The sequence below is a fragment of the Thalassophryne amazonica genome, chromosome 7 (genome assembly GCF_902500255.1).
Source record: "Thalassophryne amazonica chromosome 7, fThaAma1.1, whole genome shotgun sequence".
Lineage (NCBI taxonomy): Eukaryota > Metazoa > Chordata > Actinopteri > Batrachoidiformes > Batrachoididae > Thalassophryne > Thalassophryne amazonica.
Window position 1 is genome coordinate 104,142,984 of NC_047109.1, and position 24,375 is coordinate 104,167,358.

A 24,375-nucleotide genomic window follows, 5' to 3' on the forward strand; every position below is an offset into this window, starting at 1 on the left:
CCTTGCACACAAGATATGGGAGCAACTACAGCAACTATAAATAACACTGGTCAATAAAAAAAGCATGGACTTTGAGAACTGATTTAGGGAAATTTTGTGGTCCTGAATCCGAATCTGAGCTCAGATTTCCTCAATCACATCACATATTTTTACAATCTGCGTGTTCCATGTTGATGTATTATGCAAAAGTTGCTCATTCACTCAGGAGTTTGACGCCACTAAATCATGTACAAAAGCAACTTCAAAAGCATCGTTTTTAAACCAGGTTCACAAAATGTGAACAAGACCCTTAATATCGTTTATGACGCCGAAGATTTGTGCGAGACTGCAGCTTTTGCTTCAGTGCTTGATACGAGAAATATGTTTTCATATCTCAAAAATGTGATGTGATTGACAAAAGGTAACACCAGATTCAAATTCAGAGCCCCCAAATTACCCAAAATCTGTTAAAATACTCCATGCAAGAAGAATTGTGTTGGCCAGTGTAATGAGGCTGATAAAATTGTTTAGAATGCAGTTTGTGAATGGAAAATTGTGTGTGTGTGTGTGTGTGTGTGTGTGTGTGTGTGTGTGTGTGTGTGTGTGTGTGTGTGTGTGTGTGTGTGTGTGTGTGTGTGTGTGTGTGTGTGTGTGTGTGTGTGTGTGAGAGAGAGAGAGAGAGAGAGAGAGAGAAAGAGAGAGAGAGAGAGAGAGAGAGGAGAAAGGAGAGAGAGTGAGAGATAGAGAGAACAGAAATTATTTTGAATGATAATAAGAAATACAAGGCTTGACTTGCTCTGAAGAACATGTACTTGCAGAGTCTGAGGTATGTGATTCCAGTTCATACTGGATGTGGGAGAAGGTGTACACATGATTTTTTTGTGCAAACATAAGACCCCCCCAGGGGCATAACCAGAAAATATTGAAAATCATTTTCATGTCAAAGTTTCTGCACCAGTGAATCATTTCCTGAAGCCTCATTTCTGAAAAAGTGCCATCCTGTAGTAGATAATCACTGAGCTGGCGGACCTCACAGCTTGTAGCTTCGTGCTTATGCTTTAAACAAGTGAATCATTTTTTGAAGCAAGCTTTAGTTGTGTTTTGAACATTTCAAAACTGGGAATATGTTTTTTTGTTTTTTTTTTTTGAAGGAACTGATCCAAACCCTCCAAACAAGCTGGAATAACTTCTGAATGAGTTCCGTATTTTATTTTGTGTTTCAAGCTGTCTGAAAGTGTAGTAAACAAATAAATAAATACAAAAATTCTTGTACTTGAGGCTGTAATTGCTGCCAAAGAGTATTGAGGGTGCAGATACTTATGTACACGTGATGTCTTTTTTTTTAAGAATTTGGAAAAATTAAAACAAAAACCTTTTTCATGTTGTCATTATGGGGTGTTGTGATTAGATTTTTGAGAGAAAATAATTAATTTACTTAAATTTGGAATAAGGCTGTAACATAACAAAATTTAGAAAAAGTAAAGCGCTGTGAATACTTTCTGGATGCACTGTAAAATTTCATTCAGTGTTGCAAGTGTTTCAAAATAGTTCATAAGTTTTTAAAACTTTTAATGAATGAGAATACATTTCCCAAGCAAGTGGATTATGCGGTTCAAAGTATAAAACGGCCTTTTTTCTGCCATCACTATGAGTGTATTGTTTCCAGAGGGGGTTTAACCCCAAAATGCCCCCATTTACCTTTGCCTATGAGCCATGCCCTTCTGACTGTGTGAGCTTCCATTTGCAAAGGTTACTGCCAAGGTGTCATTTTAGCTGCACCTTTCTGGTGGACAGATGAACCTTTGCTTCAAGTAAGGGTGCATGCTGCACGAACAACCCAGTGGATGTCTGATTCTGCAAATCATTCAAAGCAAATAGGACTATAATTGTTGTGTTCACGAGGAAATATTGGCTGAAGAAAGTGCATGAAACTGATCCCTCTCTCACTCTCCCTGAACTTACACGCTTTCTTTCCTTTAGATATTGTTGCAGGGCTGGAACCCGGGCGTACGTTGGGAATACACGCTAAAGAAAGCTGACGAGAGGAAAAATCACATCAAACACAACTACACGTGGGCCATCATACGCTCGCAGTGCTCAGCTACATGTGCTGGAGGTAAGTACTTGCGTATGAAAAACAAACTGTTTTTGCAATATAATGCCAGGTATAATGTGGCACCTTGCACAATGTACTTTCAGTGTTTGAGGGTTCAGATGGTCCACTCTGATCTTCAATAAGGCTTTTAGCTTGCAGTTATTACTGAGGAGACCTGGTGGGACCTTTTCTTATTCTCCTGCAGCCTGCTATTACACACACACACACACACACACACACACACACACACACACACACACACACACACACACACACACACACACACACCAGTGGTGGGCACACTTCCGATAATCCAATAACAGATAATTATCAAAGATAATGTTTTCAGTATCGGATTATCTTTTTAGATAACTTTAAAAACCATTATCGGACCAATTATCTTCCGATTAATTTTTATCCGATAACTTTTAAACCGATAAACAAAGCTGAACAGCGATAAGTATTTTTAAAATTAGTTCAGCACCCACCTGTTAGAAGTTTTGTAACAGACATATAGTTATAACCTTTGCAAACAGAAGAGAACTGCTTGTATAAAAAGCATCTCAATCCTCTGCAAACAAAGGAAAAACAGCCCCAAAAGGAAAAAGAAAAAAAAACATTTCCTTTAACACCATATCAATATGCTCGCAATTTGACATAAGTCATCCAGAGGCATACATTTTTAACTTATGGTTCAAATTTTAACCAAACTAATTTTGGACAAGTTATTTAAAATTACTGTCATGTCTGAAGTTTCATAAAGTAAAAATATCAAATATATGTTTTAGTTTTAAAGTAATGTGCTAATTTTTAAGGTTTTGTGAGCACATGCTCTGCCCCGCAGTGCATTTTGGGTAGGATGATGTAATCTCAGTACGTCACGACAGGACAAATGCATTTCAGACACTCTGTTCAGGCTCCACTGACAACAGCATTAAACTCTAGTGCCTAAAACTCTCTTGAATATATTCTCTGCATTTATAGACGTTGATTTTTTAATTGCTTTTGTTAAATTCCATGCATTTTAAATGTGAGCAGACAGGGATTATCTAGAATTTGTTTTGAAAGCCTCTACTGCCATCTAGCATCTACTGGCCAGTACTGTTTATGGCAGTGTCTGGGAACCAGTAGATGGCAGTGTTCTATTTATTTTGACCCCGGTTATGTCAGATGATTGTCAAATCAACTTTTTTGCTTTGCAAATGGCTTTTTTTTACAAATGAAGTTTAAAAACAAAACAACTGCAAAATAATAATAATAATAATAATAATAATAACATTCTTACAAGACAGCTCTGCAGTGTTTGCACAGGCACAGTGCGAACGGTTGGATGCTGCTTGTAGCTTTCAGCAGCAGGATAACCTCACGACGGCCGACTACAATAATATATCAAACAGGTTTGATTCTCATTCGACCATACGATTGGCGATCAGGAGGTGGTCGTCAGATGTTGACCGCAGCTTGATACTCCATGAACACTACACAATGCAGGACGCACGATTAACCTGAAACTTGGTCCAAAAAATTCCTGCATGAAAAATCATCTCGCACACTGTAAAGCACATTTTACAACATCAAATAAATGTTGTAAAGAGAGAATGTGGAGAGAATGTGCGCAAACATGCGCACATTCTCTCCACTTGCAAAACATTTTGCGATGACACTTCCAGGGCTCCGTAAAAATGCCTGTTTTTACAAATAAACAAATGAAATATTTTACAAAAGCACATTTAAACACCAACACACGACAGATGTCACATTAACGTGTTGGTTTACATAATGAATGACTGAACCAAACAGTGTTTAGCAGAGGCACGTTTACCCAGAATCCTTTGCGATCTGTCTCTTTGTTACAAAACGTCAGAATTAGTGCATTATTCAACATTAAAAGATATATGTTATATTTTAACTTTGTACAAATGACAGAATTGACATTAATGGAGTTATTCTATCGGTATTAATGTTATTTATAAATCAAATCAAATCAAATCAATTTCATTTATATAGCGCCAAATCACAACAAACAGTTGCCCCAAGGCGCTTCATATTGCAAGGCAAAGCCATACAACAATTACAGAAAAACCCCAACTGTCAAAACGACCCCCTGTGAGCAAGCACTTGGCGACAGTGGGATAAATCAACACCATAACTCAATATGCCTTTATTTTTCAAGACCTCCGCATGACCGGAGCTTTGTCATTGATAGAGAGCTGGCTTTACAGCTGCTCTCAGGGTGCCTCTGTGTTGGGAGGGCTGTAATAAACAAGAGCTTCCAGCTGTTATTTTTAATATTATTAGAAGCTATTAAATTTGGTTTACTAGTAGTTGTAAAAGTGCCAGAGATAATATTGGAATTTATCTGTTATTGGTTATCTGTAACTTCCGATACATTTTTGGGTGGTTTATTGTTTTATCTTTATCGAAGATAACTTTTCAGTTATCTGATTATCTGTTATCAAAGTTAATTTTTTGGTTATCTGTGCTCACCACTGACACACACACACTAAAGTCAGCATGCAGACACATGCACAGCTGCAGCCAGCAGCACATCCAACATCACACATGCAAAACATTAGATGGCTGTAATGACCTGGGCACATGGTGATTTGTGTTCAGAGGTCAAAGGGCAAAGGTGGGTGTACGACTTTTTATGTGTGTTTACATGTGCACATTCTCTTGCATGTACATGAGCGCATTTGTGTGCATGCATTTGGTTGTATGAAGGTGAACAAAGTCCCCACTGTGAAGTTGCTTTTGATTGACCCCCTCAGGTTAAAGTTCCCCTCCCCTGGCCGTGGCAGTCCACCTTAACCTCCTCGATCTCTCCATCTACTGATTGTAGGTCCTGAAGGGAGGGGGGCCATTTAGTTTATTAAAGAGTGTGACTGACTAAGTGACCTGTGCGTGTGTGTGTGTGCGTGTGTTTCCACTCTGTGTAGAAAGTCTGCAGCGTGACTAGCCTCAGGCCAAATACCAGCCCGGTATACGTGAAACTGGGTTTCACTATTGTAACATGATTGCATTTCCCTACCACTTTAACATCTGATGCAGATGCTAAACATGCTTTACAATGATGCCTCACATTCATACAAGTTACTCAACTGCACACCTGGAGCAGCTTTCAGAAGCACCTAGCCCAAGGGACCTTAGTGATTTTCCTGTGTGATGGGGAATCAATCCAAGGATCCTCTGGGAACAACACTGTCTAACCGCTGGACCATCACCTCCAGGGATATTTATTACAATGCAATGACTGTAATAATTATCATAAGTGGAGTGATATTGTTGTATTACTTAAGTCTGGTCTTGACATGAAGACTCGTCTCGGAATTCAAAGCAATTCTATTCAACCTTGACTCTGTCTCGGACTAGAATTAATTGACATACGAGGGCTGTCAATAAAGTATAGGTCCTTTTTATTGTTTTCAAAAACTATATGGATTTCATTCATATGTTTTTATGTCAGACATGCTCGAACCCTCGTGCGCATGCGTGAGTTTTTCCACGCCTGTCGGTGACGTCATTCGCCTGTGAGCACTCCTTGTGGGAGGAGTCGTCCAGCCCCTCGTCGGAATTCCTTTGTCTGAGAAGTTGCTGACAGACTGGCGCTTTGTTTGATCAAAATTTTTTCTAAACCTGTGAGACACATCGAAGTGGACATGGTTCGAAAAATTAAGCTGGTTTTCGGTGAAAATTTTAACGGCTGATGAGAGATTTTGAGGTGATACTGTCGCTTTAAGAACTTCCCACAGTGCGAGTCGTCCCTTGAACAAGGGTTCAAGCATGTCTGACGTAAAAACATATGAATGAAATCCATATAGTTTTTGAAAAAAATAAAAAGGACCTATACTTTATTGACAGACCTCGTATTTATTAAAAATTGTATTAAGAGAATTATTAAATGAATGTGCATTGTTTTGTATATCAAGTATAGAATCGGTAGCAAATCCTGTAGTGCAACTCTCTCTTGAATCTGTTGAAATTTTGTTTCAATCATAAAAACTTAATTTGTAGATTGAATTTCAAAAAGAAACCCTGTGCAGACTGATTTTTTTCTTTTCTTTTTTTTTTTTCTTTTTTTTTTTGTCTTGGTCTCAACTCAGTCTCGCCTCCTCCAAAAACTTGGTGTTGACTAGGTCTTGGACACTCCAAAAGGCAAATGTTTAGGTCTTGAATCACACTCGGCACCGAGGTCTTGGTGTTGACTCTGGCTCAATATAGGTGGTTCTATACCCATCCCTGTGGCATGGTGGACAAGTGGTTAGTGCACTTGCTTCTAAAACAGAAGGCTCTGTGTTCAACACCACCCCTGCCCATTCCTCATGTAATGTGTTGCATCAGAAAGGGTATCTGGCATAGAACATTCGGATCCACTTTGATTCTCAGCCTTTGTAACACTGCATTAGTTGATTTGACCGATCTATTGTCCATATAGGTCAGATGAGCACGAAGTCAGCATGCTACAAAGACTTGCGAGTGCAGGTGAATGTGTCCCACTGCAATCCTAAATCCAGACCTGCTACTGCAGTGGTGCCCTGCAACACCCAGCCGTGTCCCACCAGGTCAGTACCTTTCACCTTTACCTTGAATCATGTCGTGCTTGAATGTGTGACGTAAATATGTTTTGTTCTATTTGATTTTAAGATCTATGTGAATAACTGTCTCAGCTCATTTACCTCAGTCCTTGTTAATATAGTTTGTGGCATCTGATAGGCTGAACCCGTGTCAACGAGGACTCTGCGCAGTTTGAAACTACTAGTGTTACTCAGTCTGGAAGTCATTCAAAGATACTAAAGGATTATTAACTGACCGCAAGGTTAATAATTTGTTTATTATATGGCTATCATGTATATATAAACACACAAACTTACAGTGTCGTCTGAATATGAAAGCTGCTGACGGTTCGTAGTCAGACCTGTTTGCTTCACCTCCATGAAGAACTTGCCACAGCTGGTCTGGTCGTTAGCTGGTAGGCTTTCAATCTGTGTGTTTTTCAGATGCTGTTTAGATATTTATGTTCATGTCCGACTTTGTTTTTTAATCATGTTTTTTTACTTCCTGGTTTGGAATGAAAATACGCGTTGCAGACCAATTGCCATGGTAATCGGTCCAGATATGGGAAAATAATCAGCCAATCAGAGCACGCATAGCATCGCAGCCATATAATAAATAGATTTATTTATGGCCCAAGCAGAGGGTCACCCCTTTGAGTCTGGTCTGCTTGAGATTTCTTCCTCAGAGGGAGTTTTTCCTTACCACTGCTGCTCTGGGGGTTAGTAAGGTTAGACCTTACTTGTGTGAAGCACCTTGAGGCAACTCTGTTGAGATTTGGAGCTATATAAATAAAATGAAAATAAAAAAATAAAAAAATTTACAAGGATACATGCTTCTGAAAGGGAATAAAGCTGAGTTTATTGACTTTTTTAGAGTTACTTCAGAATACGAGGTCTATTAGAAAAGTATCCAACCTTATTATTTTTTTCAAAAACCATATGGATTTGAATCACATGTGATTGCGTCATACAAGCTTGAACCCTCGTGCGCATGCGTGAGTTTTTCCACGCCTGTCGGTTGCGTCATTCGCCTGTGAGCAGGCTTTGAGTAAGGAGTGGTCCACCCCTCGGCGGATTTTCATTGTCAGGAAATGGCGGAATGATTTGGGCTTTTTTTCCATCAGAATTTTTTCAGAAACTGTTAGAGACTGGCACCTGGAAACCATTAGAAAAATTTATCTGGCTTTTGGTGAAAATGTTACGGGCTTGGTAGAGAATAAGGAGTGTTACTGTTGCTTTAAGGATGGCCCCCAGCGACTGGTGGTGCGCCGCGCTCTGAAACCGCCATCGACAGGCTGAACGACCATTTCATTTCTAAACGGATGGCTGTCTGGATCCGTGACCATCGTGTGCCATTTCTCTGGTTATCACAAGAGCTGGACATCAACCATTTTCCGGCAGATTTCACTTTTAACAAGAGATTTTGTCATGGAAAGCCGAGCGGAGGCTTCGCGCATCACGATGGATTCGCTACTGGAGCGAGACAAAACCACCTCCGTTTTGGTCTCACAGGACGGCTGTCGGTGGTTTTTCCATCGAGTGATTATCCGAGAAATTGTGGATGTGCCTGGACATGCCAGAACATGTCCCGTGAGGCTTCATCACAGCATTGTTGTGCACCATGCGGCACCGCTGCGACGCGCGAAGCCTCCGCTCCTCTTTCCATGACAAAAACTCCTGTAACAGTGGAATGTGCCATTCATTTCCAAACTGGATGCTGTGTTTTATCCGGGACGTCATCTGACTAGCACAGGAATTGTGAAAAGACGTGGACATCAGCAGTTTTTCGGCACATTGAGACAGACATGCGGAGGAATTCCGCGCGTCGCGGCAGTGCCGCATGGCGCACAGCTACGCCATGATGAAGCCTCACGGGACATGTTCTGGCATGTCCAGGCACATCCACAATTTCTCGGATAATCACTCGATGGAAAAACCACCGACAGCTGTCTGAACACCATCTCAAAGCCGTCCTGTGAGACCAAAATGGAGGTGGTTTGGTCTCGCTCCAGTAGCGAATCCATCGTGACACGCGAAGCCGACGCTCGGCTTTCCATGACAAAATCTCTTGTTAAAAGTGAAATCTGCCGGAAAATGGTTGATCTCCAGCTCTTGTGATAACCAGAGAAATGGCACATGATGGTCACGGATCCAGACAGCCATCCGTTTAGAAATGAAATGGTCGTTCAGCCTGTCGATGGTGGTTTCGGAGCGCGGCACGCCCCACAGCCGCTGGGGGCCGTCCTTAAAGCAAGTTGTTCTAATGGTTTCCAGCTGCCAGTCTCTAGCAGTTTCTGAAAAAATTCTGGTGGAAAAAAAGCCCAAATCATTCTGCCATTTCCTGACAATGAAAATCCGCTGAGGGGGTGGACCACTCCTCACTCAAAGCCTGCTCACAGGCGAATGACGCAACCGACAGGCGTGGAAAAACTCACGCATGCGCACGAGGGTTCAAGCTTGTCTGACACAATCACACGTGATTCAAATCTATATGGTTTTTGAAAAAAATAATAAGGTCGGATACTTTTCTAATAGACCTTGTATACTGAACTGACAGAAACTGGAAGGGGATTTTATGATAAGTTTTTATGGTGCACTTTTTAGTGCAAAACTATACAATTCAAATTACAACTTCAAATTACATAGACAGTTGCACATACACTCAACAAAAATATAAACGCAACACTTTTGGTTTTGCTCCCATTTTGTATGAGATGAACTCAAAGATCTAAAACTTTTTTCACATACACAATATCACCATTTCCCTCAAATATTGTTCACAAACCAGTCTAAATCTGTGATAGTGAGCACTTCTCCTTTGCTGGGATAATCCATCCCACCTCACAGGTGTGCCATATTAAGATGCTGATTAAACACCATGATTAGTGCACAGGTGTGCCTTAGACTGTCCAGGTGTGCCTTAGACTGATTGTCAGTCAGAAACTTTACCACTGAGCTACCATTGCTGTCTTATGAAAGGTGCTGGAAACTGCCTGATATCAGGAAGGACATGGATGTATTTTAAAAAATAAAACCACACACCATTTAAAAACACCGCATTTTATTGAATCCCTCTTATGAAGTGGACAATACAAGTATGATCCTTCTGTTCCTCTGTATATATAACCCATGGTCATGAAATCATATGAATGAGAAGCAAGGCGCTCTCATCATGTCCACATCTACTGGTCCGGTGTGTCCAGCCGGCCCCGCATATGTGTCCTGCCTGACACGTGTCTTGTGGACGGCGCGCCACAGGACTGACACCACGTCATGTGGAACAGAGCTCACATGGGTGACGTGACTGTCAGATTGCCCGCTGCATGTTGTGATCTGATGGTCCATTTCAACCTGGGGGCAGCCTGTCAATGTGTGTGCCGGGTGTGCGCTTGCTCGCTGCAGCCCGTCGCCACAGCAATATATGTTTTTATTTATGTCCACGTGAGGACAGCAAGCAGACACACACGCATCACAGTGGGCAGTTGTTAGTCCATGTCCATCCAAACACAGTACATGTTCCCCAGCCATGACGTCCAGAAGCACAGATCGCTACAGCTGCTTCTGTTGGTGGCCACACCTCCTGTCAGTTCAGCGCACACACCGACGTGTCACTGTGTCTGTTTGCAAAGCCACACTTGTGGGGCACTTTGACAAATTTCATATCCAGCTTGAAAGTGACTGTCTGCTGACTGTTGTTGTGTTAATAGTGCAAATGGCCACACTTTTTCTAAGTGCCAAGCGAGCGGTGTTAGATGTTCGTGTGTGTCAGCAGGAATTTGGACGACACCTGCAGTGAGAGGGTTTGAAGGGCTTGCACAGTGCACACTCAGTCTTTCAGCTGCTGGTGTGCCCAGATAGTTGTAGCAACAGGTATATGAAGCAGCTACGATTTTACACGTATTGCATACGATTCCTGCTTCATGATGCACTTGATGCGCAATTCGACCAAATTTTCACTATGTGTGAAGTGGCCCTAATCCTTGTCGGGGTGGTGGCCAAGTGGTTGGTGCGGAAAGCTCCGAGTTCAATTCTCACTCCTACCACATTTCTCCATGTAATAGTAGAGAAGCTTGAATCTTCGATCTTGACTCTTGTAGACTCACTACAAGAGTCAAGACAGAAGTCAGACTACCAGAGCAAGAATTTTAGCTGAGGAAGCTTCTGCGATTTGAAGCGAAACGTCAAGCAACCCAGTCCAGTCAAAGATTCAAGCTTCTCTACTATGGAAACCACCTGGACAACTGAGAGCCTACACACAGAAACTTCTCCATGTAATGTGGAGTTGCGTGCCAAACACACAAATCCACCTTGGATCCGCTGTGGTGACCCAGAGTGGTTAAAAAAGAAAACAAGGGAGCAACCAAAGGGACTTACTTACAGTTATCAATCCTAAATGATGCAAAAGCATGTACTGCTGTCTCTGCATCAGTCAAGGACAGAATAGGCTGAATCTTCACGATATTACACAATCTAAACTAAGGATTTTTTTTTTTTTTTTTTTGCATTCTCTTAAATACCAAAGGACTGTTGGGTTAAAGATCACTCCAGGATTTTTTTTTTTTTCTTCATTAGTAGGATAAATACCACATGAATGATAACTGATCAGACAGATGTCTTTGTCTCGCAGGAACAACAACTATTATCACAGTCTTTTGAGAATCCAGAAGTAGGAAATTTAATATAAGTTCTTTTGACAGCCAAAAAGCTGCATTCTACATGTTTGGAATTTCAGGAGAAAGACCACAACAGGAGCCTTGGCTAATATTATTCATCTGTCATCGTTTCCATCTCTTTCATCGACTTTTCATTAGGTTTTCTTCTTGCCATACATCTCATCGGGCTTCCCTTCTGTCCTTTTAACCTCTCCTGCCACGTGTTATCTCCCTACAACACCTACACGTCTGTGCTCTACTTTCATGACCTTTAGTGTCAAACAAAAGAAGAGCTTATTGGTCCAGTCAACCACTCTGAGCTTCCCACACTATCTACTCATCATGTAGCAAATGGAGGATGTCAGCAGTTCACTGACAGAATTCTCCGCCCTTTCCCAGTGAAAACACCTGCTCTGTAATGACCACATTTTCCTCCCATGCAATGAAAAATACATTTTGGCCATAATGTGTGTTTGAAACTTGGGAGAAGAAAGAGAAGTTCCACTGGACATTCTGTTGTCTTCATCCAGTTCACCAACCGTCAGGAGCGGTTAGCTTCTGTGTTTGTTTAAAACGACAGGACAAGGGTTCACAAACCCTTTCAGTACTGGGTCCAAGCAATCTCTGGAACCCACACTCGTAATAAAATAATGTTCTGACCATATCAGCACCCACGAGAGACATTTTAACTCCTATATACTTTTTTGTCACCCAGATTGAACTGACATCTTACTTTGTGCACCATGTTGGTTAATTTCCAAACTTTTGGTAAGCATTAGAACATATTTTTCCACAGGATGCACCGAAATCTGACATAGAACTCAGCTGCAGTTGGGAACAGCAGAGGAACAATCATATATTTCGGTTCACCTCCAAGCTGCTACAAGTAAGAGAGCTTTTCTGGATGTAACATAATGTCAGTGCTGTCATCCAGAGTGGCACTAACACATTCTCTATGACACATGACGACACCAGAGACAGAGATCCACTAATGGTTCTGTGGCTCCAGGGTGTGGTTCTGTGGGATCTTGGCTCAGCTGCGTCGGTTCAGTCACTGTCTATACCCCCGACGCTTTGAGCCAAGGCAGAGGATCAAAGATCAGTCTGACGCTATGGACAGCACTGGGAGTGGCGCGAACATTAAGGACATTCGTGAACCCACACACAAAGACACACACAGGGGAAATATCCCTCCCTAATTTCTGCAGATCTGGACAGTGTCATGAAGGGTGATACACAAACCCAATCAGTGTAAGAGACTCTCGGGGAAGCAGTGGTCTTAATTAGAAAGAGTTTGAGGTTTTTGTTGATGATGATCAAGCTACAAAAAAATGGGAAGATGTGCATAGCTCTAGAGAGCAATGACAGATTTATGTAGCGGTATTTTGATACAGTGATGACACCCCAGTACCAAAAAAAAAATCTGTACAACACCTGTTTTTAAGTTGTCACTTCCCCAGAGTGGATTTTCTCAGTGTGTAGTTGGAGTCCAGATTAATAGGGTGTCATGCAGACCTGAACTTTTCATTTAACATCGTGCCTGTAGAGTAGCGTGACCAAGCATCCTGTTTTATCAGTACATGGCCTGTTTTCACATTCTGTCCTGGCCATCCTGGGTTGTTTTTGAGAAAGTGTTGACAATGTCCTGGTTTTCATTGTTTTTCAATGGACCGTTAAATTGACTGCATTCAAGTATCATTTGAGTATCTCATTGCCGGCCAAAATATGGTCACCCGACGAGGTCATAATGACACACTGTCAGCCATCAAACATCTAATCAAGTCTCCTGTCAGTCTTGCTTCATTTATGGTAAGAAGGGGTGTTATTTCAAAAAATTTGGAAATCTATAAATGTTTGCATGGAATATGAAAATATACATGGAATAAACCATAGCAGGATAAATTTTGGGTCATTTGGTTCCAAAAACCCATATGGACAGAGCCAGTGAAGATATCGGGTTCAAAATTGCCAAAAATATCAACGAAAATGTCATATCTTGAGAACCGCTGCACCTAGAGACTTGAAATTTGGCTCCAAATGTTGCTTGACCCCATGTTTATATTCAACTTCTATAGTAACAATAAGCCTATCTGGTGTTTTTAAGAGTAATTGTGAAAAAAACTAATTTCAGTACATATGTTACAATCAATTGTAACAAACAAAATCTATGTAGTTTTTATTTCAGGAACATCAGTTGAGTATAATCATCACATGTAAAGAATGACATGGCCACAATGAACTAATTATAAGCAACAGAGTGGTTTTTCTACATCAACAGCACATATACGACATACGCGTTACTTGAAATTTTCAAATGCTCCGTCCATATGGGTTTTTGTAACCAAATGACCCAAAAATTATACTGTTATGGTTTATTCCATGTATATTTCCATATTCCATGCAAAAATGTATAGATCTCAAAAGTTTTTGGAATAACACCCCTCCCTATTTATGGGAAATTCCCTCACTCACTCATCTTCAACCGCTTACTCCAATTAAGGGTCACGAGGGGGCTGGACCCTATTCCAGTAGTCATAGGGCATGAGGCGGGGTACACCCACAGGGCCATATATAAACAAACACATTCTCACCCACACGCACACTTACGGAAAATTTAAAGTTTCCAATCCACCTAACCTGCATGTCTTTGGATGTGGGAGGAAGCCGGAGTATCCACAAAGAACCCACGCAAACACGAGGAGAACATGCAAACTCTACACAGAAATGCCACAGGTGGGATTCGATCCCATGACCTTGTTGCTGTAAGGCAACAGTGCTAACCACTAAGCCAGCGTGCTTCCCATGAGAAATTCTATTTTGAAAAATTAATGGGGTAACTCTGCTTGGCATTTAAAAACTTTTACCGTATGTTCAAAATAGTAACAAAGTAATGCTAGAAACCTGCTTTTTTTAGTCTTCAGCATGTTAGTGGTTCCAAGCGTCTGAAGAAATGTGGCCTGCCTGGTGTAGTTTTTCAAATAAATTGGTTAATATCAACTCTTCACCAGTTTTTATGGCAAATGTGGAGCACTGTCACGTCTTGTTTCCATATGGGCAGTGTCCATTATATACGTGATCCGCCATCTAGTGTTCATTGCTCAGAAATGCATTTTATCACAAAGTCCTCAGCAGTCAGGAGAGGCTAATTTAGTTTTGTTTTTTGGCATCTCCTATCTCCTTTTCAATCCCAATCATGTTTATATATATGCATATGTATATGTGTATGTGCATACATATATATATATATATATATATATATATATATATATATATATATATATATATATATATATATATATATATATATATATATATATATATATATATATATATATATATATATATATATATATATGTGTGTGTGTGTGTGTGTGTGTGTGTGTGTGTGTGTGTGTGTGTGTGTGTGTGTGTGTGTGTGTGTATAGAATGCTATAAAGACAAAAACAACAGCCAACAATCTCTTACAGTTCTTACAATCTCAACCTCTTACAGTTGCAAAACACAACTAATATTCACAATGTGTTAAAGTGGTTAAACTATTTTCTTTTTATTTATCCAACTAGGAGCTGGCTTCTTAGCTTTCCAAAACATGTTTGCTTTCCAAAGCTAGCTTCCTGGCACATAGCACATATGGTCTCCCCAAAACCCACCGCAAAAGTAAAAAAAATCCACATATTCTCGGCAAATTCTGGAAAAAAGTTAAAATTAAAACGGAAAGAAGAGGTTTGCACAAGCATTAGACATCACAGAGGCATCCATAGAACTTAATGGTTAAACAGGCATCAAAGCCACATATATTTGTGGAAATGAGCCATTAATATGGAAATGTAAGAATATCAATCGCAATATACATATAGTAATTAATCATAAAATACAAGACAAAAACACATTAATAAATGCAATATGCAGTTTTAAGTTTTGTGGAAGGGGTGGTGGCCAAGTGGTTAATGCGCTTGGTTTCAGTGCAGAAGGTTCCGGGTTCAAATCCTACCCCTGCCACATTTCTCCATGTAATGTGGAGTTGCGTCAGGAAGGGCATCCGGCGTAAAACCTGTGCCAATTCAACATGCAGATCCACCTTGGATTTGCTGTGGTGACCCCAAGTGCAAACAAGGGAGCAGCCGAAGGGACTTACTTTAGTTTAGCGCTCCACTGTTAGCACCGTTTTTTATTATCTTTTTATTTATTTATTTTTTATTTTGCTTTTGGTTGTGCCCAGTAGCTTGGGGTCAACATAGCAGATCCAGTATAGATCTACATTGGTATTTGGCGCAACTTCACTATGACATGGAGAAACCTGTTCACAACTCCTGCTGTTCTGAAGCAGTCTCTCAGCCAAATACTAATTTCAGCCTGACTGATATATTGGTTGACATATAATATCGGCTGGTAAGAGCTTTTCACAAACATATGCATCGGTCTCAGCATTATTTGTGCTGATATGAAAAGTTTTATTTGACTGATAAACAATGCAGTATAAAGCCTGACTGTTGAAAATGGCGTCATGAAGTAGTTTGTCCATCAAGAGAATGGTTCGAAGACATTGTTTTCAATGCTTTCAAGCATAGCTGGGGCCCCATCACCCCTTTGTCACATTAGCTACAAGAGACAGAGGCAAAGCAACCAGCTGCCATTCACTTTCAGCAAGAGTCAGAGTTTTACAGTTGTTGCTTTGCCATCGGCTAGGTGTGGCCAAAATGACTAAAAGTCCATTTTATGTAGTTGCTGAGCAATGCAACATGGTGACTGCCAATCCACGTGAAGGCAGCATGATGGGAGCATGATGTACATTGGTTGGTTTTTGTTTATATTTATCCTTATTTATAATGATAAATGATAAATGATCTGTAAAACATCAAGCCTCAATTCTTTTTGTCATAAGGGTTTGATAATAACCGTTTAGAACGGTACCTTATTTTTAATTTTTTTTTTTTTTACTTCCAAAGGCTGGTTTTGGCCCCATATCATTATCCATATTGGTAGGGCTCTGATTTTTAATCATGTGACTGCCAATCCAAGTGAAGGCAGCATGACGGCAGCATGACATAAATTGGTTGGCTGCTGGATACATTGATAGTTATTTAGAATAAAGTTCATGTTTTTACAATAAAACATCAAGCCTCAATTACATTTCTTTGTCATATGTTAGGAACCACTGTCATTCTTATGTATATAAAAGCATATGTATCGTATTGTAACGTTTTACTCCATAAGATCAGTATCAGTCCCCAAAAACTCGATATTGACTAATCGGGGCCTACTCTGCTTCACCTCTGAGATCCAATGGGATCAAATGTGTTCCAAGTGACACGTTTCACCTGTTGCCCAATTGATATTTACATGCACAGTTTTTTTGAAAACAGAATTTCTCACAAAGTTGCAATTGACAAAAGTGTGCAGAGCAGTTGGAGGCTTGATTGCTAACAATGTTTAAATAGAACTACAGTTGATTTAAAAAAAACACTGACCTTGTCCTTTGAGGTCCAATTATACTTTACACATCCAGACTGGAAGAATTCCAGCTGCTGCACATGTACAGACTTGTGCATGGACATCCAAGTGTCTCGTTTACTATACCCACGTGTACTTGCATACTCCTATAAGCGTGCACTATAAGATTTATCACACATCTATGAAGAGTCTGCATTAAATGTGCTTCAGCTCTAGAAGGATTTTTTTTTTTTTTTTTTTTTTGAGCAAGAAAATTGGAACAGATTTGTTGAAGGGGAAGCTGTTGATGGAAAAAGGTGGTTTTAAATAATCCAAATGTCCACACGGGTATATTCCACAGAGGATTATTATATTGTTAAAGAATTCACAGGAACACACATGAATACAGCTTACTTTCTTGTAGCTGACTTTCCAACTGAACATGGACATGCGCAGTAGACTACACATGTGCAGTGGCCGGATTCTCTTAAAGATGTATTACACCATTTACGTGTACTATTTAATCACATTATATGACATCTCCCCTTTTGGTTTACTGAGTCTGTCAGACCAGGTATGAAAGGGTCTGTCTGGCTTGTCAGGTGGTACGACACCGGTGGTTGGCAAAGGGGTGTCAGTGGGGGTTGCTGGGTCAGGCAGATGGCTGGCATCGCCTGGCTGGCACTCGGCGGGGACGCAGAGGATTGCTGCTGCTGCTGGGGCGTGCTGAAGATGACGCCGATTGCGTCTCACTCTCTCTCCTTGCGAAGTTGTGATGATGTAGGAGCATGGCGTGATGCTCTCTCCGGTGACCACAGCAGGTGTTTGCCATGACGTCTGGTGGTCCAACTTCACGAGGACGGGATCACCAGATTTCAGTGATGGCAAGGGCCTTGCGCCGTGTCGCTGGTTGAAGTAGAAGGCTTGTTTTGCTTCTCACTTGCATCTTTGTTTCTGACTGCCACTAGGTCGGGCCATTGTGGCTGAAGATTCGCCTCCAGTGTTGGCAGGGTTGTTTTGATTTTGCGGCCCATCAGCAGCTCTGCTGGGCTCACACCAGTGGTGGTGCAAGGTGTGGACTGATAGCACATGAGGGCAAGCAGAGGGTCTTTCTGTTTAAGAATCCTCTTTGCAATCTGAACTCCCCGCTCTGCATGTTCATTGCCTTGGGGATTGTGAGGGCTTGATGTGATGTGCATGAAATCAAAGTCTCTGGCAAAGTCTTTAAACTCTTAACATGAGAACTGGGGTCCGTTGTCAGACACCACCTCATCTGGACATCCGAATCTGGCGAAAACTGCCTTCAGCTTTGTGATGACTTGTGAAGCAGTTGTTGTTGGTAAGTGGAGGATTTCCAGGAATCTCGAGAAGTAGTCTGACATGACAAGGTAAGTATGTCTTTTGTGTTCACACAGGTCAATGGCGATTCTCTTCCAGGGGCGGTCGGGTAGTGGAGTTGAGATCAGGGGCTCTTTTTTGCTGTGTAGGTTTCAACTCACGGCAGACCTGGCATGACTGGACTTTCCGCTTGATTTCACCTGAGATGTCGGGCCACCATACAGCCGCCTGGGCGCACTCTCTGCATTTGGTCAGTCCCTGGTGCCCATCGTGAATGTGGTCCAGTGTGTCTTGTCTCAGGGTGTCTGGAATCACCATTCGGCTTCCCCTGGTGACAATGCCATTGAATTCAGACAGTTCATTCTTTATTGGAGAGTACATTGGGAATGTACCAACTGCTGTTGGTACATTCCCAATGTACTCTGGCCACCCTGCTTTGATGTACTGCAACACCAGCTGTAGATTGGAGTCGGCCGCTGTGGCTACTTTGATGGCCTCCAGCCTGTTTGGGGTAGCCGGCATGTTCTCCATGATGGCGGCTATGTAACACTCCACCTCACTGTGAGTGTCACTCTCCTCTTGCTGGCACTGTAGTGGACTGCGTGACAGTGTATCGGCCACAGTCAGTGTCTTTCCTGGTGCGTACTCTGCAGTTGGTTTGAATCTCATGAGCCTCATGAGTAGACTTTGGCATCATATTGGCACATTGTCCAGGTCCTTTTTGTTCATGAGGGGAATGAGGGGCTTATGGTCTGTGATCAGCTTGAAGTCCTCCAGAACGTACGGGTAGTTTTCTCTCACAAGCCCACACACTCGACAAGCACTCCTTCTCAATCTGTGCATACCTGGTTTCCACATCAGACAGTCGGCGAGAGCAGTATGCCATTGGTTTCCAGTCGTTGTCATGCAGCTGAAGCAGCACACCGCCAATGCCATAACTGCTGGCATCAGCTGAGACAGCAGTTGGTCTGTTCACATCATAGAACTCCAGGACTGGAGAGGTGCAGAGGCACTCTTTGATCTTGTGAAATGCCTCTTGCTGGGCATGGTCCCATACCCAGGCTGAATTGGACTTGAGCAGTGCGTACAAAGGCTGGCCTATTGTAGACAGGTTGGGTATGAATTTCCCCAGATAGTTGAAGATTCCCAGCACTCGTCTCAGCTCCTGGATGTCGTGTGGTGCTGGTAGCTCTCGGATGGCTTTTACCTTGTCAGGGTCGGGTCTCACCCCTGACTCGTCGATGACCAGGCCCAGGAAATGAAGCGTGTCCTGTCTGAACTTGCACTTTTCTTTGTTGAGCTTCAGACCGGCTGACTCAATCCTCTCGAGCACTTTGCTGAGGCGCTGGTTGTTAAGGATTTTATATATATATATATGTTATCACTGTTAAACATTTGTACCTTTTGTCTTCTTTCTGATGAGAACGGTGTTGTGCTGTTTGCACTTAAACCCGAGAATGTACGTGTTATTCAACCTTGTTGGAGCTGGATGTACTTATTATTATTATTACACAACTTGTTTTCGTAGCCGCTAACGACTGGGAGTAAAAGAACTGAAGGTTGAATTTTGACTGATTGTGATGTGATGCTTAGTGTTCCAGGCAGATGCAGAACAGCTGATAACTGCAACAGACGAACGAGATGTGCTGACCTCCGACGATAAGAGTAAAGAAAGAACAGGATCGTGCGCCCAGACAGGGCGCACGATCCTGTCCGACAGGAAGGAAGCAATTTTGCACGCTCCAAAATCACAAACCAAAAAGCGGATGATGTCATTTCTTGGACTGACTAATTACTGCAGGGCATGGATTCCCTGCTATGCAGAATTGACTAGTCCACTTGGCTGTTCTGGTGTCTGTCCATACACCAGCACGTCATCCATGAACATCGCCACACCATCGAGGTCGCTGAGACTCTCCTCCATCTTGCGTTGGAAGATTTCGGGAGCACTGGTGATGCCAAACGGGAGCTTTTTGAAAGCGTACCTCCCGAAGGGCGTAATGAACGTGGTCAACTTGCTGCTTTCATGGTGCAGAGGGATCTGCCAAAATCCAGAGGCTGCATCGAGTGAGGTGAATGTCGTTGCACCGCTGAGTTTTGCTGTGATTTCCTCTGCAGTAGGAAGGATGTATCTATCTCTCCTCACAGCTTCGTTCAACCTCTTTAAATCCACGCAGATGTGCACCTTTCCATTCTTCCTTGGAACAGGCACTATAGGCGCACACCAGTCTGTTGGCTCGGTCACCGGCTCAATGATGTCATTCTCCTCCATTTGCTTTAGTTCCTCCTTAACTTTCTGCATCAGAGTTAAGGGAACTTGGGAAGCGGCGTGCACGGCATATGGTTGAGCATTCTCCTTTAACTGGATCTTGACTGGATCTGTTTTGAGAGTCCCATGCTCACCAAATGCCTTGTAAACTTCCTCAATGCGCTTCACCAGTCCCACCATGGTTGCAGTGTCTTTGCTGAGCAGGCTGTTTGCTGTCTGGCCACGGATGACATACACTGGGAAGGAGTAGGGCTTGCCTTTGCATTCAACGTTGGCTGTGAATTTCCCCAGACAGTCCAGCTGACCGCCCGGGCTGCACAGTGTGATGTTCGAGGGCTCTAGTTTCTTCTCTGGAACTAATTTGCTGAATGTCTCCACTCCCGTGACATTCGTGTCGGCACCAGTGTCAATCTTGAATTTGACAGGCGTTGCCCCAATTGTAAACTGCACAGTCCATAGTTCATCATTTCTCTTTGTGTTAGTCACTGCCGGCAGGAAGAATTGTGTCTCCTCTGCCCCCTCAGTTACTTCTCTAACTGTTTTTGCTGTGACATTTCCTTTCCCAGTGGCCCCTTTTCCCACAGTTGTTGCATGTAGAATTCTTAGCTGGGCACATTTCGGGATCTTTATGTCTCATTTTTCCACATCTGCCGCATTTTGGATCTCCTCTCTGTCCGTTTTCTTTTTGTTGGGGCTGCCATCTTGGCTTTCCTTTGTCTGCTGCTTTCCCGCGTATTTCCTGCACCGAGACGCATGCTTCCCCCTGCTGCTGGTGCACCTACAACGCCACCTCTTCTGACTGGCGGACGTTAGTCTGTCAGCTAGCATTAGTCTAGACTCCAACTGTAGCCTACGTGACAGTTCTTTATCAAGGATGCCCACGACAATACGGTCACGAATGTGTTCCTCTCTGTATGCACCGAAGTCACAGTGTTCAGACATTTCATACAGTGCTCTGATAAACATTTCAGCCTTTTCCCCGGGCCGCTGCGATCTTTGGTAGAAGCAAGCGCGCTCGTGAATCACATTAGCTTGGGGAAGAAGTACTCGTCGTATTTTTCTAATACAGTTTCAAAGTCCTCCTCTTCTCCCATCTCATCGAAAGTGAACGACTTGAAAATGTTCTCGTCTTTAGAGCCCATAGCATATATCAGTGAACTGACCTGTACTTCTCCGTCTTCTTTGAACAGTTTCGTAGCCATATGATACCGCTGAAAATGTTGCCGCCAGTCAGCCCACTCATTCGGACGATCGAATCGGAAATTCTCCGGTGGATTAAACTTGGCCATCTTCCAAACAAAGCGAAGTGTCCGTCAAGTCTTCTGACACCATGTACGAGGTCTGTCCATAAAGTATCGTACCTTTTTATTTTTTCAAAAACTATATGGATTTCATTCATATGTTTTTACGTCAGACATGCTTGAAACCCTCGTGCGCATGCGTGAGTTTTTCCACGCCTGTCGGTGACGTCATTCGCCTGTGAGCACGCCTTGTGGAAGGAGTGGTCCCGCCCCCTCGTCGGATTTTCATTGTCTGGAAATGGCGGAATGAAAAGGACTTTTTTTCCATCAGAATTTTTTCAGAAGCTGTTAGAGACTGGCACCTAGAAACCATTCGAAAAATGTATCTGGCTTTCAGTGAAAATTTTATGGGCTTCACAGAGAATAAGGACTTTAACTACAGGTTTAAGGACCCCTTTAAGGACGGTCGTTGTGCCGCGCTGCGAGCAGCAACGATGCGGCACAAACCACTGGATCATTTCTAAGCTGATGGCTCTGTGGATACGAGACCGTTGTGTGGTCTTTCTCTGGTTATCACAAGACCTGGACATCAGCCATTTTCCGGCAGATTTCACTTTTAACAAGAGATTTTGTCATGGAAAGCCACGCGGAGGCTTCGCGCATCACGACCGATTCGCTGATGAAGCGAGACAAAGGAACACCTCCGTTTCGGAGTGTTAGAGGACAAGTTGGGACATGTCCAGCTCTCCACAAGTTCTTTTATACTCACTCGACTGGTAAGCACTGAAAGCCGAGATAGACATGTCCCAACTTGTCCTCTAACACTCCGAAACGGAGGTGTTCCTTTGTCTCGCTTCATCAGCGAATCGGTCGTGACGCGCGAAGCCTCCGCGCGGCTTTCCATGACAAAATCTCTTGTTAAAAGTGAAATCTGGCAGAAAATGGCTGATGTCCAGGTCTTGTGATAACCAGAGAAAGAGCACACGACGGTCTTGTATCCACAGAGCCATCAGCTTGGAAATGATCCAGTGGTTTGTGCCGCATCGTCGCAGCTCGCAGCGCGGCGCACCGACCGTCCTTAAAGGGGTCCTTAAACCTGTAGTTAAAGTCCTTATTCTCTGTGAAGCCTGTAAAATTTTCACTGAAAGCCAGATACATTTTTTGAATGGTTTCCAGGTGCCAATCTCTAACAGCTTCTGAAAAAATTCTGATGGAAAAAAAGTCCTTTTCATTCCGCCATTTCCAGACAATGAAAATCCGATGAGGGGGCGGGACCACTCCTTCCACAAGGCGTGCTCACAGGAGAATGACGTCACCAACAGGCGTGGAAAAACTCATGCATGCGCACGAGGGTTCAAGCATGTCTGATGTAAAAACATATGAATGAAATCCATATAGTTTTAAAAAAAAATAAAAAGGACCGTTAATTTATGGACAGACCACGTAAATAATCCAAATGTCCACATGGGTATATTCCACAGAGGATTATTATATTGTTAAAGAATTCACAGGCACACACACGAATACAGCTTACTTTCTTGTAGCTAACTTTCCAACTGAACCTGAACATGCACACTAGACTACACATGTGCAGTGGCCAGATTCTCTTAAAGATGTATTACGCCATTTACGTGTACTATTTAATCACATTATATGACAGTGGTGAAGCATGTGTTAGATTGTGAGTGCTTTGTGATTCTATTTAAAAAAAAAAACTACAGCACAATGTCCAACTTCACATCAACACCAGTTTAGTTCTGTGTGCAGAATGCACCTGCCCACCCGGCACCCGTATGTAGCATCAGCAGAAATGCACATGCATTGCATATATTCCATGTTGGTTAGCTTATCCTTTTGAAGGGCAAGGTGGGTTGAAAGCTATCCCCAAATCAGTGTACATTTACACATATTGGAGAAATCTAAAGTCAGGACAAAACAAGACAATGGCTGAATCTCAGTTCTACCCTTCACCCCTTCTCCTCTGTTTTGCACGGGCACGAGAGACAGAGGGGTGCCTTAATTCTCTTTTTGGAGGGAGGCGTAGGGGTAGGTGGAGGGCTTCTATCCATTTACAAATGTAATTACAAATTACACTGTTTAGAAAGTTATAACTTGCCAAAAAACTTTACAGGCAGTTGCCTATGACAGCAATGTGTATGCTGCTGGATGCATGTTGGTATATTGTCGTTCTGAAGAATATCATAACTTCACTCGTGCGCTGAGGCGTTATAAAGCACTTACACACAAACGCTACGATAAGACACTTTTATTTCTCACAATGGAGAAAACCATGATAAAAGATAAGCACATTAATCTGTATGTTCATAACTCTTTGGATAATAGCGACCCCTGCTGTTGGATTTCAAGGTCTGTAACGTGTGTGTATTTTGTAAACAAACAGGGAATCCTGAGCACACTTGTCTCCTCATAAGCTTTCAGGCAGAGACGTTTCATCAATGGGAGTAATTTGGAAAATATATACACACACGTATATGTGTAATACATAACCTGACGTCCTAACAGACTGATATTATTTGTCAAGGAAATTTCTAAAGGAAATAGTGCTGGATGCAAAAAAAATGGGAGAATTTAAAAAGAAATATCAGGTTAACAGAACTAGATGCAGCCCATAACATACATACAGGTGCTGGTCATATAATTAGAATATCGTGAAAAATTTGATTTATTTCAGTAATTCCATTCAAAAAGTGAAACTTGTATAATGTATACCTTCTTTCCACACACAATGATATTTTTCAAGTGTTTATTTATTTTAATTACTAATTAATTAATTACTAATCAATCAATTAATTATTAA

The 24,375-nt window shown here is 42.2% G+C and overlaps 1 protein-coding gene across 1 annotated transcript in view; it reads left to right on the forward strand.

Moving 5' to 3' along the window:
- Nucleotides 1-24,375, forward strand: part of LOC117513511 (A disintegrin and metalloproteinase with thrombospondin motifs 16) — a 259,672-nt gene that overhangs the window by 188,785 nt on the left and 46,512 nt on the right. The window contains 2 exon segments of the mRNA XM_034173682.1: nt 1,960-2,095; nt 6,510-6,636. Of these exon segments, the coding sequence (XP_034029573.1) occupies nt 1,960-2,095; nt 6,510-6,636 (263 nt within the window).